This window comes from Watersipora subatra, chromosome 5 (assembly GCF_963576615.1).
Source record: "Watersipora subatra chromosome 5, tzWatSuba1.1, whole genome shotgun sequence".
NCBI lineage: Eukaryota > Metazoa > Bryozoa > Gymnolaemata > Cheilostomatida > Watersiporidae > Watersipora > Watersipora subatra.
Window position 1 is genome coordinate 61693117 of NC_088712.1, and position 16489 is coordinate 61709605.

At 37.4% G+C, this 16489-nt stretch overlaps 1 protein-coding gene across 2 annotated transcripts in view; it reads right to left on the reverse strand.

Moving 5' to 3' along the window:
- Window positions 1-5502: 5502 nt before the first annotated feature.
- The window catches only part of LOC137396523 (serine/threonine-protein kinase VRK1-like), a 36644-nt gene continuing 25657 nt past the window's right edge, over window positions 5503-16489 (reverse strand). The window contains exons 12-14 of one of the 2 annotated variants that reach the window (XM_068082828.1): window positions 15723-15842; window positions 14357-14479; window positions 5503-5880 (exon numbers count right to left, since the gene is read on the reverse strand). In XM_068082828.1, the coding sequence (XP_067938929.1) occupies window positions 5768-5880; window positions 14357-14479; window positions 15723-15842 (356 nt within the window). In that variant the 3' untranslated portion in view covers window positions 5503-5767. The remainder of the gene's footprint in view (window positions 5881-14356; window positions 14480-15722; window positions 15843-16489) is intronic. The other variant, XM_068082829.1, reaches the window with a different exon arrangement.

Consider the following 16489-nt stretch of genomic DNA (forward strand, 5'->3'; position numbering starts at 1 on the left):
TACTTCCTCAAGGTTTGATAGATGTAGTTAGGCTGGTACATCTTCAGTGACTCATCGTTTACTGCAACACTGATACCTAATACATAGTGAATCGGACCGAGGTCTTTCATTTTGAATTTCTGACTGAGCGATGACTTGATGTCATGCATAGACTTTTCACTATCACTAAGTATTACAATGTCATCTACATAAACAGCCAACAATGTTTGTTGACCACCGTCATTTCGTATGTAGACACACTGATCAGCAGACGACTGAGAGAACCCTAGTGATTTGAGATATTGATCGAGCACTAGATTCCAGCAGCGGGGGGATTGCTTCAATCCGTAAAGAGAACGCTTTAACTTGCATACCAAGTTTTCAGATCCAGGAGTGACAAAACCCTCGGGCTGTGTCATATAGATGTGCTCTGCTAGTTTACCGTTAAGAAATGCGGTGACGACGTCCATCTGGTGAATTATCATGTTTCGACTGAAGCCATATGAGAGCAGTGCACGCAGTGACGTTCGGTGCACAACAGGAGCGTATGTCTCATCGAAATCAACCCCCTGTTGCTGTGTGAAACCACGAGCTACGAGCCTAGCTTTGTAACGATCTACGGAGCCATCAGAGTTACTCTTCAGCTTGAATACCCATTTACAGCTAACAGACTGTCTACCTGGTGGTAACGGTACGAGATCCCAGGTATTCATATCAATGAGAGACTTGTATTCTTCGTTGGCCGCCCGCACCCAGTGGTTAGCCTCAGGACATGACATCGCATCAGCAAAACTAGAAGGCTCACTGAAAACATTATCAGTGGGTGCATGATGCTCAGCATTATTACAGAATTCATCGATACCAAACCGTATTGGCCTCTTAGTGTCGCGACTTGAGCGTCGGAGCTCACCAGGCAAGCTCACTCCATCATGAGGAGACAAGTCTAACATGAGCGTATCGGGTTCTGACTTACCGGCCTGTGGGATACCGAGCTTACTTTCATCACATATGACATCACGTCGTACTACAACCTGCTTACTCACAGGATCATACAGTCTATAAGCTTTCGACTGCTCACTGTAACCAACAAACATCATAACATCAGCTTTGACATCTAACTTCTGACGCAGCTCGTCGGGGATATGCGCATATGCTAGAGAACCGAATACACGAGCGTTACTGATGTTGGGTTTCTTACCATACCAACGCTCATAGGGAGTGATATGATCTCGGATAGCAGCAGTAGGTAAACAATTACGCACATATACAGAGGTAGCAATAGCTTCAGCCCAGAATGATTTAGGAACATCAGCTTCTATAATCATTGCTCTGGCTGACTCACACACTGTACGATTATATCGTTCGGCACACCCATTCTGCTGAGGTGTATATCTTGCTGTCAGCTGGTGTTGAATACCGTTTACTCTGAGAAAGTCACTAAACTGGTGTGATAGGTATTCACCCCCTTGATCACTACGTAACGTGGCTATCCTATTGCCGGTCTGGGTTTCTACCTTAGCCTTATAATCCTGAAATGCACTAAACACATCTGATTTGTTACATAGAAAGTAAACATGAGCATATCTAGAAAAATCATCAATAAAGCTGACAAAATATTTTCTACCACCTAGAGAATTTGTTTGCATTTCACCGCATACATCTGTGTGAACTAACTCTAATGTTCGCTTTGACTTGATACCACTAGACTGAAACGGCAATCTCGCCATTTTACCCTTAACACATGAGCCACACAGATCGAAGCTTACACTAGATAAATCTGCGCCATCTACGAGGGATTCGTTGTGAGCACGTTTTAGAGTGCTGATACCTGCATGAGCAAGCCGTTTATGCCAGATATCTATACCTGATGCTACATTGGCAGTGTGATCGATATCAGCTAGATCAAGATAATACAGTTTGTTTACCAGTGTACCCTTAGCAATGACCATGCTTCTCTGATTCTTGACCCAACACCGATTACGACCAAACTGCACTACATAGTCATTCTGAGTGGCTGCTTTGACTGAGAGTAAATTACCATTAAGAGCAGGTACATGTAAAACATTCTTGAGAGTTACAGTGCGTTGCTTAGTCTGACTTACCCGCACAGAAAGTCTTACACTACCTCTGGCGATGCCCTGAACTTTCGAACCATCAGCGACCGTCACATACTCTGGATTATCGAGCGTAGTGTACTCTGTGAATACATCCTTAGTCTGGCACATATGACTGCTAGCACCACTGTCTATAACCCACGGCTGTTGTACAGCATCATCATTGACAGCAGATTTGCTTTCTGGTACCAAGAAGGCTATTTCATCATCTGCTGAGGCAGTTGATGCTAGGTGTTGTGTGTGGCCACCACGTCCTCTGTACCTTCCACCACGACCTCGGCCGCGACTTTTGTTCTGTGGACAGAACCTCATATAGTGATTAGGGCTATTACAGATATAGCACCCCCTGACTTGTGAGCTATCGGCAGTTTTGGCTTCAACTGATAGAGCAGCATCAGATTTAACATTATGACTGGTGCTGCTGGAGATGCCGGCAGTTGCTGGTAATCTTTGTTCCTCCGACCGCTTTTGTTCCTCGTTAAGAAGAGCGTTCGATACGAATTCGAGAGTGAGTCTATCACCATGAGCCTCTAACGCTGTAACTAATGTGTCAAAACTCTCTGGCAAGCTACCTAATAAGGTCACAACTTGGTCCTCTTCACTTACTGGTGCTTTTATCGCGGCTAATTTGTTTGTGATTTCCTTCATATCCTTTAAATGGCTCTCGATGGACGCATTCTCACTCATAACTGTCCTGAAATATTTCTTCTTAAGGAACAAGCGGTTTGCGAGACTGTCTCTTTCGAAGTGCGATTGCAACTTTTCCCATGTGTCTTTTGCATCCTCACACTCTGTTATGAGATATAACAGTTCATCACTTATAGAGAGCACAATGTGACTGTGTGCTTTAGCTCTGCCACTCTGATACTGCTTCTTGTCATCTGCTGAAGCACTAGATCCAGGTGCTGTCTCAGAACCATCTACATAGCCAAACAGTCCTTTTGCAGTTAAGAGGTGTTTAGCCTTAAATTTCCATGTAGGATAGTTGTCTTTGGTGAGTTTGGTAATCTCTAGCTTATCACCCATCTTTATGTCAGCAGCACTGGGCCCATAACCTGTTAACTTTGTTTATTTAGAGTAATATATTCTGAGTATGATAATAACACAACGTGTCTCATGGAGGAACAACGAGCAACTAACAAAAAAACATGGCCGCAACGAACAAAACATGGCCGCTACGAACAAAAACATGGCCGCTACAAAAAACAGATTGTCTTCCCTTAAGCAAAGGGGAATAAACTCCCATACAAAAACAAAAACCCAAAACTACATGTACACAATATCCTACAATTATCTCTCCGTTCGGTCAGACAAAGACAATACGATATCTCATTTTTACATTTGTACCGGTATCGAGAGGTACCAGTATCATCGTATTCAAAGTTTTGATGGATAGCTTCTGGTGGATCTGTAACCTTTTTTAGTAACACACACGCACACACTTCTATGCACAAATTGTTATTATTAATTCAACCTATTCAAGGTTTTTATTTTGTTTTCTCAGCTTGTATCAACTGTATCATTACCAAATCATCTTTTAATGTAATCGTAGCAAAACTGACTTAATTTAGTCATAACTTGCTAATTATTTCACATTTACATCTAAACCCTTTTATAGTTGTTTTATTTTTTCAATTTGTTTGACCTGCACAAAACAATTTCCTCATGATATGAAGTTTGAAAGTTACAGTTGTTTGACAAAGTCTGCACACCTTTACAGCTGTTTTTATTTTCTCTTAAATTATTTCAACTACACAAAAGACTTTTTTTCATGAAATGCACATGTAGTTTGAAAGTTGGAATGGCAAATGTTGTTATATGTTAAATACAAATCAATTTTCTGAGCAAAGACTTTTTATTACTCGGGCAACGCTGGGTAGTACAGCTAGTATATGTTACATCTCTGTTATATGTACTACCATATTATGGTAGTACATTGTATGCAGGTGAAAAATTTGTGCGCACCAATTTAATAAGTGCCAAGAGTAGCGATAGCATTCTTGCATATGAAAAATACCATAAACACAAGAGACGAAACATCCGCAATGGCTGACTCTCCCTACTCATCAGTTTCTGTTTTACAACTTTTTAGTGATTTGGCCATACGCTATGTTTTCCTGACGCTCTGATGTGGATTTGGAGTTGTGTGCACGTTGTGTTACCATGTGATGAGTGCTTCATTGGAGTTGTGTGCACATTGTGTTACCATGTGATGAGTGTTTCAATGGAGTTGTGAGCACGTTGTGTTACCATGTGATGAGTGTTTCATTGGAGTTGTGTGCACGTTGTGTTACCATGTGATGAGTGTTTCATTGGAGTTGTGTGCACGTTGTGTTACCATGTGATGAGTGTTTCATTGGAGTTGTGTGCACGTTGTGTTACCATGTGATGAGTGTTTCATTGGAGTTGTGTGCACGTTGTGTTACCATGTGATGAGTGTTTCATTGGAGTTGTGTGCAGGTTGTGTTACCATGTGATGAGTGTTTCATTGGAGTTGTGTGCACGTTGTGTTACCATGTGATGAGTGTTTCAATGGTCATGTGCATGTTGCAAGTTAACACGAGCTTTTTGTTAAAAATATTGGGATTTTTAGGCCAAAATTGCTCAAATCAAAATAAGAATGACAGTAAAGTCTGAAAAATGTTTAAAATGGAATAGCTTGTGCGACGTTTCCTGGCACATCATTCACAAGTGCCATTTCCATATTTCGCAAGCACGAGACAGTCGGTAAAGATTTGCAAGTAGCAACTTGCTTGATTTGCGGATTTTTGCCCTTTAAATCTTGCGGATGACGCACTCGCGCACCATAGTAACCATAGTAACATAGTGATAGACACTAAGTTCTGCTTTATTTAAAACGACACGCTGACAATCAATAAGACTATCGGGATAAAATGTAAAGATCAATTATCTAGTAAGATGCTCTTCAACAACTGCATCAATGCTTACCAATTTCTGAGAGAATCCTTTGCTTTGAATTTGCTTCTGGGCCATGAAAAGGTTAGACCTGGTTCACATCGGACACCTTGAAACTCAACCCGAGTGCGACCATGTTTCCCATCAGATACCAAACATTTTCATTGGTATGGTACCATAATGCCTCTTATGCAAATGTTCACATACAATTAGCGGTTCATTAGTTTAGTACTGGAGAACTCTTAAAATCGCTGTAATACTGATCCAAATACTAGGATTCAATTTGTGTGATTACCCAACTAGTCTGTTGTGTTCTATAATCTGTTTTCTTCTGATCACCTCTGGCAAATTAAATCATTTATATAAAACACAAATTACGTTAGATATTCAATATTCTCAGGCTTATATAGTAAAGTAACTACGACCTGAATGCAAATCCATTTAGACCAACCATACTCCATATTCATCTACTAATTCACTTTATTTCATTAAATTTTGTCAGTGAGTATATCAGTACGTTCTAGCTTACAATATGTCATGCATGAGATTCGTGTAAACATGCAGATCACGCTACATTAACATAAACCCTACTAATTTCTGTCAGCAGTGAAGAAAAGCACAATATGCATTCATTCTGGGTGCCTCCTAGCGATATATTGATTGACCCGGCATAGCTACAAGTCCGACATTGCGGAATATCATCATAGCTGGGCAAATAGCCCTGATAGACCTCTCTGGCCAGGCAAAGCCCATGATTTCTACTTCGGTCGTCTTCTGCCCTTAAGACCTGCGAGATTCGGAGAAGTTTGAGTAGCAGTGGTAACTGTTTGCAAAGAATGCAGTCTAGGACTCCGGCCCTTCTCCGTGGAATCTAGGAAAGCACGTCAATAGGAGTGATAGCTTCTGGTGCAGATCAGAACACTGAGCATATACATCAAGTATAACAATCCACTAGGCCTGCATGGGTAGTTGGTACTGTAACCCCTGTATATATAGCTGGTACTGTAAATCCTGCATATATATAATGGTAATGTAAACCCTGTACAGTCATACTTCAACTTACGAGCTTAATGCGTTCCGAGACTGAGCTCGTATGTCAATTTACTCGCATGTTGGTGCAATTTATTTATATGTAGAACAATTAAATATATATTTATTGGTTTCCATACTCTGAAAAATGCAAATAAAACACTCAAAACAAGATATTGTAACAGAAAGGAAATGTTGGTTATTGTCCTAACTTACCACTTGCTTTCAAAAAGCAACAAATAAAAAATAATGCAAGGAAATGTGTTAAATTAAAATGTAAAATTAAATACATACAATAGCAGCTAAGGCTAGCATTTGCCAGAGAGAGAGAGAGATACAAGTAGTTATCCTTCATTACAACAGTTGACTTTGATAAATTTGGATTTTATCAAAGTCTTAAAAGACAAACTTAGAAGCAAATCTAAAAGCAAACTTTCATTTTTAACATAATTAAAATTTCTTCGACGTTCATAGTTTGAAGTTTCTCGCTAGTTAACTAATTTTTCCTTTGTTTCGCTTTCACGACTAGCCGGCCGTTTTAAGATGGACCTATCTAAGGACGTTTGCCTTTGTCGCCCTTTCAACATGTTGCGATTAGGACGAACACAGGTGTCGTCACAAAGGTTTACTGCATGACCACTAGCCAACTTGTCCGAATGTCTATTTTTATATTATTGTTAGATAGCACCGGCCTTTTCAAATTGCGTCGTTTCAGTTACGCTGTCACCGGCCAATTGTTTATCTTTTATCCAATGGCTGAGCGGTCTCTCCATCAGCGGTGATGAAGATCGCTGCGCCGTTTAGAAACTACGGTTAGTCCTTTTGCGAGCTAAATGCCCTGAATATAATCCTTCTGTTTGATAATTGTGGATGTATTTCTGTCATATTGCTGAGCTAGCTCAATCATGCATACACATTTCGCATATTTTTCAATAATTTTCTGTTTAATATCAATTGTTATCATTTGCTTTTTCTTTGCATTGTTTTTCATTTTACTTGCAAACTTTCGGTCTAGGCACAGTACTTTTAATTCACATAATTCTGCATTGAAAAGCGCGCACAAAAACACGGTACAAAAGTATAACCTGAGCAGTTGAAAAATACAGATTGATGCTGTTGTCATAAAACATCTCCGGCATACTTGGCAACTGACTCACGTGCTCGTATCTCAAACATGGCTCGCATGTTAGTGCTAAAACTTGTTGAAAAGCTGGCTCGTATCTCAAGTTTCTCGTACGTTGGAGCACTCGTAAGTTGAAGTATTACTGTATAGGAAGCTGGTACTGTAAATCCTGTATATATAGCTGGTACTGTAAATCCTGCATACATAATGGTACTGTAAACCCTCTATAGGTAGCAATGACTATAAACCCAGTATATATAGAAGATCCTGTAAACCCTGTAGGTGTAGCTGGTACTGTGAATACTGTAAAAGTAGTTGGTACTGTAAATCCTGTATATATAGCTATTACTGTAAATCATGTTCAATGAGGCTAGAAACTCTCCCGATGCCATTTGAATGGCACAGGCACAAAGTTTGTATACGAGGAGTATGATAAAGAATTGTGCACGAGGCACGCACATAAGATATTTGCATGGGGAATGTGTACAAGGCGTGTGTACGAGGCGTATGTACAAGACATGTGTACTAGGTGCGTGTATGTGAGATGGGTGGGTGTCATTTAGTATATGTGAGTCTCCCCTCTCTGTTGCACCAGGTTGCATTTCACCCAGTATCATTTTCACAACTGCCATGCTCAGACCGCCTCATAAATCAATCAGCATACATGTATACATTTTCATAAACAGAATTAGAAAATTAATGTTGGTTTGACATAAAAAAATTTTATTAACTAGAAATTCCCCTGTCATACAGCCCACGACCAAAGTGATATTGGAAAAAAGAAAGGGTACTGCTGGTTGAGAAATGCAATATTAGCAGTCAAATGGCACTGCAGTGCAATAGGAGAACTGCAATGGTAACTGCAATGGTAGCTGTAATGTACTGGGTGTTATTATGTACAACAAACAGCAATAATGAAAGGAAAATATTATTTATTATGTTTATATCTCTCCTCTGCAATAGGAGAAATGTAGTATTAGAAGTAAAATGGCAAGCTGCTGTGTAATATACACAGTTTGAAAGTTGGTTATGTTGAATATAGAATGATTTTGACCGATCTGCAACCAAAGTGAAGAAATGGGTCATGATCACAGAAACCATCGTTAAGTCGAATGTGTGAGATTTAGAGTTATCTACACTAGCAGAAGGAAAAAATTCTCAGTTATTTTGCAAAAAAAATTTGATTCCAGCTTAATTACAGCAGATTTTATGGTCAATAAACTGAATGCATGTTTACCATTAGTGCGAAAACATAGTTCTGAGAAAACTAGTGTTAAAGTTTGAGAAACGAAAACCGATGTACAATTTTGTTTTACATTTCAAAAAGTCATAGCAACCAATATCAAGAAGTTGTAATATTTATCTAAATTTTTGTATTTATATTTAAAAGATTATGCTAAATTTAAAAATCTACACAAATTTTAGTTGGTTGGCATAGAAATAGCTGTACATCTATAAGAAAGTGTAGGCCTATAACCTAATTTTGCAGATATTAAAATGGCTTGGCAGTACCGCGATATTGGGCACAGCCATAGTATCATCAACAAAATCTTTAGAAAAATAATAACAGTAACATATTGCACACCATCGGTCACTATATACTTCGATCTTATAAATTCAAATGATTATTCTTATAATTAAATCTTATAATCTATCTATATATATATATTTCTCAAAGTCCGTGTGTCTGTCTGTTGGAAATACGGCTATAGCTATTATTAGAACAGCTGAGCTGGACAACAATACAGGCGCAAAGTCATGGTTTACAGTCATTGGAAGCCTAATCTTATTAACTAGCTTAGTGGAACTTTCAATTGGCAATGTGCCAGGCTAACAGCTTGAAAGGTACAGTTGTTTGACAAAGTTTTAAAACCTTTACAGTTGTTTTTATTTTTCTCTTAATTTATTTCAACTACACGACACACTTCCCTCATGATATGTAGTTTGAAAGTTAGAATGGCAAATGTTGTTATATGTTAAATATAAATCAATTTTCTGTCTAAAGACTCTCCTATTACACGGGCAACGCCGGGTGGCACAGCTAGTAATCTTATAAAATCGAATAATCATTCTTATAATTAAATATTGTAATAATCTTATAAGAATCGTTAGAAAAATATCATCGTCATTTCCTTTAATTTCCCTGCTTGGGACATCAGTTGGAATACCAAAGTACTCATTATAAGTGCCCAAAATGTCAGTTATCTTTAAAATCAGAAAAAAAGAAACGATTAATTTTCAGTACTACTCCGTTAATTATAGAAACCTTTGTCAATTGGACAATGCCATAGACTGGTGAAATGTGCACGTTTTTCTTGTGAAATGCGCACGACTTAATGGTTCTACTCTCTTCTGTCGCACGGCTTTATTGGCGTTTCGTCGGCCGGTCTTAATTTTGACTAAAAAGGCTTGTCAGGTTTTAATGGCAATTTTAGGCCAAATTAATCTGTCAAGTTATGTATTATCCGATCAGATGGGTAAGTTTTAGGTTATTGTCGGGAATTTTCAAAGACTTGGTAACATATTTAAATAGGTTTATACGTGTTTTGTGTCGTTATTATACTTAAACGACTCCATACAAAAAGGGTTAAATTTGTTGATGAGATTTCGGTACAAGGGTTTGGGTACAGTGTTTATGAATCATTTTTGGAAGTTGTGTGCGCATATATGCATTTATCATAAAGCTCCCAAACACTCGCTTCGCTCGTGTTTGGTCGTGAGAAAACAACAATAAATTGACTTAAATAAAAAAGTCCAGTAACAGACTCAATCACTACCGCGCTTGCAGCCAACTAATTGCATCTAATAATATGGCAAATCAATATAATACATTAATATTAAACATTTGAAAGTTCTTTCAAAAAATTGTGGCAAGTAGCATCCACGGCTGGTATTGGATAGTGCCAGCGGATAGTCCCACTAATTATATTGGTTATATAATATTGGTTATTAAGCATTTAATATTGGAAATGGCCACAAGTAATATTGATTATTGATAGTCAGCAACACTTAACCACACTCAGTATTGGATACTGTCAGACTCAATTTTGAACGATGAAACTCTCACGGCATTAAGCATCAAACACTCAATATACTCCATATAAGGTATGAAGCTAACATCGTGCTTGTCGAAGCATCTGTCTTGATTGATAGACCTTATGCAAAGATGTATTTACTATAATAATCTCCAAACCCGTAGTATCTTTAAAACGTCAACCTTATAAGAAGATAGAATTTGTCTCTCTTTTCCGACCAGCAAAGGAAGTCTCTTCTTATCTAACAAGTACTGACAGTACTGACAGCAGCAGTACTGACAGCAGACAGCAGCAGTACTGACAGCAGACAGCAGCAGTACTGACAGCAGGCAGCAGCAGTACTGACAGCAGACATCAGCAGACTTATCAGACACTTATTAGCTACATGAGGCGCTACACGCTTCCATTTGTAATACTTCATAGCATTATACGCATTTCATGCAGACGTTAGGTTGTTCATCCAGCCTCATACAAGCCCGGGTAAATAAAAACATAAGAAAGGTTGGTATGTGGCTTGTATTAAAAATCTATAGTCTGAATTTCTCTTGTCAGTACATTGAAGTTTGTATATTGAGATGGGAGCGAGTACATGGGTTACTCACAGCAAATTTTAAACTATTCATATATGTTACCTTATTGGCAATAGTTTCATTTCAAACAGAAATGTTTTCCAAGTTATGCCATACAAAAATCATAAAACAAAAAAGGGTAACAGTCAGCCTTTAAAAGTCAAATAAATTGTTTGATAAATAGTGTTTAAAATACCTTTCTCTGCTAAGAGAACAGATATTAGGTTGAAGACTGTTAAAGCAGCTGGCAATGGTATTCTCAAAATAATTGGTATTGATTGTATGCAATTTGTTCATATCACTTAAGTTGAAATGAGTTGAGAACCTGTAACTGTTACGTGAAAATTGAGGACACAAACAATGAAAGATTTTGAAACCTTTCATCAAAAACAATTTTTTGAAACAATTCTATCAGGAAATATAGATACAGTGAAACATGGATAACTCGCCCTCGGATATAGCGAACACATGGTTAACTCGACTGGATTTGCTTGGTCCGTTCCCACGCAATGATAAATGGCTCTATATAACTCGAATTCAACACTGTTATAACGAACTGTTTTTTGCCCAACGGCTACCGAAACGGTTGCTATCGCTTTAGAAAATCACTTTATTCCAAGCCATAGAGGTAAACCTCAACTTTTCGTAATTCATAAGCGTCGTTATTACCTCCATCGGCAAAATATTTTTGTCAACGACTGTTCTAAAGGTTTAGTGAAATTTGATTTATACTGCTATACGATGAATAGCGCGGACTGGCCCGGCCACGGGCGCAAGGATTTTCGCCACGCACATACAAAACAAAAATCGCATGTTGTTTGTATGTGCGTGGCGAAAATCCTTGAGTGCGTGACCCGGCTAGCCCGTGACGAATATTTTTCCGAAGTTGATTCCGTGTTGAATCAACGTCGGAATGTTGAATGTTTAAAACGTCTTAAAATTTGTTTTTATTAAACGTATACGTTTTCTTAGCTAAAAAAACTATTCATCGTTTGACCTAAACACAGAATACGTGTGTACATTCAATAAGTATCCATTCAAAAAGCGTGAGTGATATACAATGTACTGTTAAACCTCGTAAAACTTTTAATTGAACTGCCTCGGAGTGTTGCTCTTAACGAATCCCAGGTAAAGTAAGGTAATCTTTCCATAAACTTCAAGAAATATCGGCAAAATTGATCGTGGGTAAAACGCTCAAAAGAAAAAGATGTCTTTTCTTTGAGCATTTCAGCAACGATCAAGTTTTGCCAATGTCAATCTAAAAAACGTCCTGGCAATAACATCACCTCAAACAACAAACCAATCTCAAGTGATAGAAAAATCTCTATACTTTTTGATAAAAACGTTTTAAACTTTACATTAGAAGCATTTAATTTGAAACAAGCCATTTGTGCTTTGATTTATATTATAGTTTGTATATGTTCATGTATCTACTAATAAATAAGTGAATACATGGACTTGTGACAGTGCTCTGATAACTTGAACACTCTGATAATTCGAACACTTTTACTCGGTCCCTTGAAGGTTGAGTTATCCGAGTTTCACTGTATATTCCTCCCATATGAGATTTTTTGTGTCGTTTGAGGTAATCTGACTGCCAGGATGTTTCAAGATGAAAATTTGATCGCGATTAAAATGCTGAGAAGAAAAGGATATGTCCAGACTTTTCCAAAAATAGCGTCAGCTGTCGGGCATATTGTTTATAAGTGATAGATATACGATCTCATCGGCATCTGGTATTCATATGTTTCCACAGCTTTTAGAGGAAAGCATCGGGACAAATTCTAACCAACGTATCTTTAACTTATTTGAAGCATCTATAGCAATGTATCTGAGGCTATATTTGAACAATCGTGAGCGGATATAAAATAAAATACATGTCCATGGCAACGTGTAACACTGTAACTTAAACACAATAGCCCATGTCTTAAGGAAAGGGACAAACAGGCAGTGTAGCTACTGACATTCTTAGATAAATCTTTTTCTTCTGAGCATTTTAACGCGATCAAGTTTTGTCGATTTCAATCTTGATACATCCTGTCAGTCTGATCACCATGAACAACTAACAAAACCTCAAATGATAGAAAATATATATACTTTCTAACAAAACCTTTTAAAATTTGATGTAAGAGACCCTTTAACTGCGCTTTATCCTTGCTCGCAAGGATTGTTCTATTGTATAACATATTATATATTTGTATTTAATATTTTCAGAAGGTTTATAAAATGTTTATAAAACTCACTATATGTCAAGCACTAGTGATATACCTGCATCTTTACAATTATTATAAAGTACACAATAACATTACTATTCCCACTATGGGTCACAAGAGAAGAGAACTCCAAAACAATGCTTTACAGCTGCGATATCCTCAGCAACTCGGCGGTAAGATTCAAGATGTTGCCTCAATACAGCAGATTTAAGCCTATCATTAATCTACCTGAGAGTGAAGGATAGCTCTTCATCGAAGAACTGGCAGTGTTCATATAAGCAATACTTCTGCAGACTGGGTGGCCTAGTGAAGAGCTCAGAGCAAATCATTTTCAATAAAAATGATTTTGTTAATGATAGCTTTAAAATGCCATGACACATGGTAGGGAAATCTTATAATTTTCAATGAGACACAAGTTGATTTATGCTGAATTCAACAATGTCATCTACAGAACTTGCTCAATGGGGGCTCTCTAGTGCTTTTTGGAGCCGATGTTTTTGGCTCTTATTTTTCAACATTTTTTCGGTCTCATGTAGCTTAGCATTGAAATAAAAGAATCATTTTGGCACAATGAAAAATATTCATTATTATATTTATTATGAATATTATTATATACTATTATTGTTATGTATGGATTCAGCTAAGCTAGGAATGTATTCAAACCGGTATTTTGAGAATAATGCAATATAGTGTTTAAAAATCAATCGTCAGTAAATTTCGTACATGTGGGCTAAGCCTGGCAAATATTCCAAAGTCTTTCTTTCCGCAAACTTTTTTCCGCAATTATTGAAATATTTTGGCTTATCTCGCCTGCTCAAGATTGTTCCTTCCATATTTGCCTTGGCAGTGCCAAAAAGAACTAGACTAAACTGGCCCCCCAACCATCAGGTGTCAAAACGCGGTCAGAAAAAATAATTTGGAGCCCTATAGATGGTGTCAAAAACCAACAACAAATAAATGGCGTCATATCGACCTATTCCGCAATGAAAAACCTTCCACATTCTCACCAGCATTAAAAGCTACTGCTAGACTAACATACAATATTCATAGACAATCTTCTATATCAACATTAAATATCGATTTAAATCTACTTTAACAGCAAAGCATGGCAAACCAACATCGAGATGTGAATACAGAATGAATCTTGCAAGTCCTTTGAGATTATCGAACAGCCTAAATCGACACAGCAAACAGCAAAAATTTTGTCAATTCAAACAGCAAAATATGGAATGGCTAGAGTACGAGTGATGAGGAGTATCACTAAACCAGGTTGTGAGAGGCCACAACTCCCCAAACTGATGGGGAACAATACAGTAGCTGTGTAGGGTGTTTTAGGTACTGACATACAATACCTGCGTATGACCTGACAATGGCTTACCTCTCTTCAGAGCCTTAGCTTTCCTCATTGTAGCAGCTGTTTGTGGGCTGATGGAATGAAGAACAGCAGCAGGTGCTGCCGGTTTTAAAGGCTTTTTCTCATTAACTTTTGTTTTCTTAACATCTGAATATGGAAACATATAGAAGTGAACATGGATCTGAAAGAGTACCCTAAATAATGGGAGGTTTGCGCTAGTATATAGTATATATATATATAGTAATTATATAATGAAAACATCCCCTGGTAAAAATCGTCAAAATTTTATATAGGTGCTGTATATATTAAAAAATTACAAACAAAATAGTATATTAACCTTAGTAACTATATTTACCTACAGTAACTTAATCATATTTAGTGAACTTATTGGTTATGATCTGCATTAAAATGTAACATTACAATATGTTATGAGCAGTGCTATGTACCTTCAAGACCAACATATACATAACAAAAACTTTGAATTCATTTCAAATAAGTTTAGCTTACTAAACACACATACTTAAAGCTAAGTTTTAGTATGTATTTTAGCTATTTTACTGAATTTCAACTTTTTATCACTAAAATTTTATAACTTAGTCTCTGTTTTCGTTTTCACTATAATTTTTAGCAGACCTGTTTAAAACCTTTTTCAACCTAATTTGGCAAAAAAACCCAAACGATGCTGTTTTCCTAATGAAGTGGAGTTTGGTTAGCAGGTTAAGAGAAGTTGTCTAACCACTGGACCTCCTGTATGAAGGGATCGCAACTCCAACTTTCCTATTGGATATAACTGGAAAATATCATTGTTTTACCCACGAAAATTGCTGAACTGAAAGAAATCGGTCACCATGTCCCTTTCAGGCGTTGTGAAAATATTTCCAGCGAACAGCATTTAGGTGTCTTTGTTATTTTGACGTACGTACTAAGCACATTGACTGCCAAATTTGAGTTCGGGCGAAAATTTTGTTGAATTCGTATGGTGAAATAAGATTTGTATGGTGAGCGGAAAAATCGTCATGTTTCACTTCGTAAGTTGGAAAAATCATATATCAGGGTAATTGTATCCTGAGGGTGCACTGTATATAGTTAGAAAGACTGCATTACAAATAAATGGCATCATATCGACTCATTTTGCAGGGGAAAAGCTTCCACATTCTCACCAGCATTAAAAGCTACTACTGTTAGACTAACATACAATATTCATAGACAATCTTCGATATCAAAATTAACAGCGAACTATGGAATGGCTAAAGTCGAAGTGAGGAGGAGTATCACTAAACAAGGTCATGAGAGGCCACAACTCCCCAAACTGATGGGAACAATACAGTAGCTATGTAGGGTGTAAAGGTACTGACATACAATACCTGTGTATGGCCTGATAATGGTTTACCTCTCTTCAGAGCCTTAGCTTTCCTCATTGTAGCAGCTGTTCCTGGGCTGATAGAGTGAAGGACAGCAGGTGCTGCCGGTTTTAAAGGCTTTTTCTCATTAACTTTTGTTTTCTTAACATCTGGATATGGAAACATAGAAGTGAACATGGATCTAAAGAGTACCCTAAATAATGGGAGGTTTGCGCTAGCTGGTTAGCTGAATGATTTTAGAATTATACACAGTATGCTATAAAAGCCTTGCCTGTGAGAATTGTGTCTGGTGTCACATTGACTGCATTTATAGTAACTTTTAGCGAATCACTTGTGCCGATTGTACAATAGTAAAACACGTCGCTTTTTCGCAATTACATTTCTATTATTTACTATCATGAAGCCTGGTGCTGCCCACATTTTTTAAAATTTTTAATCAGATAGCCTACAGCATGCGTAAACTTTTAACGTAGATTTCTACACTACTTCCACGACGACAACCCGTGAACACATTATAGTAAAGATTATTCTGTAAAACCACAAAGTGATCAATCAGTGAAGGGATTAGTGTGTCTGCAAGTAATAGAGTATCAGTCAACTAAGCAGAATGCTGCGGGTTCAAGACCCACACAAAGCAATCTTTTACAAGCACTATATTATTTTTCAGTGCAATAGTTTGAAGTAAAATTGCAAGGCAATTGAAGCTTTATAAGTATATAGTTAGAAAGACTGCATGAATAATTTAGTTCACAATTAAATCTTAAAGATTATTGGATATTCCAATTAAATTCTATTA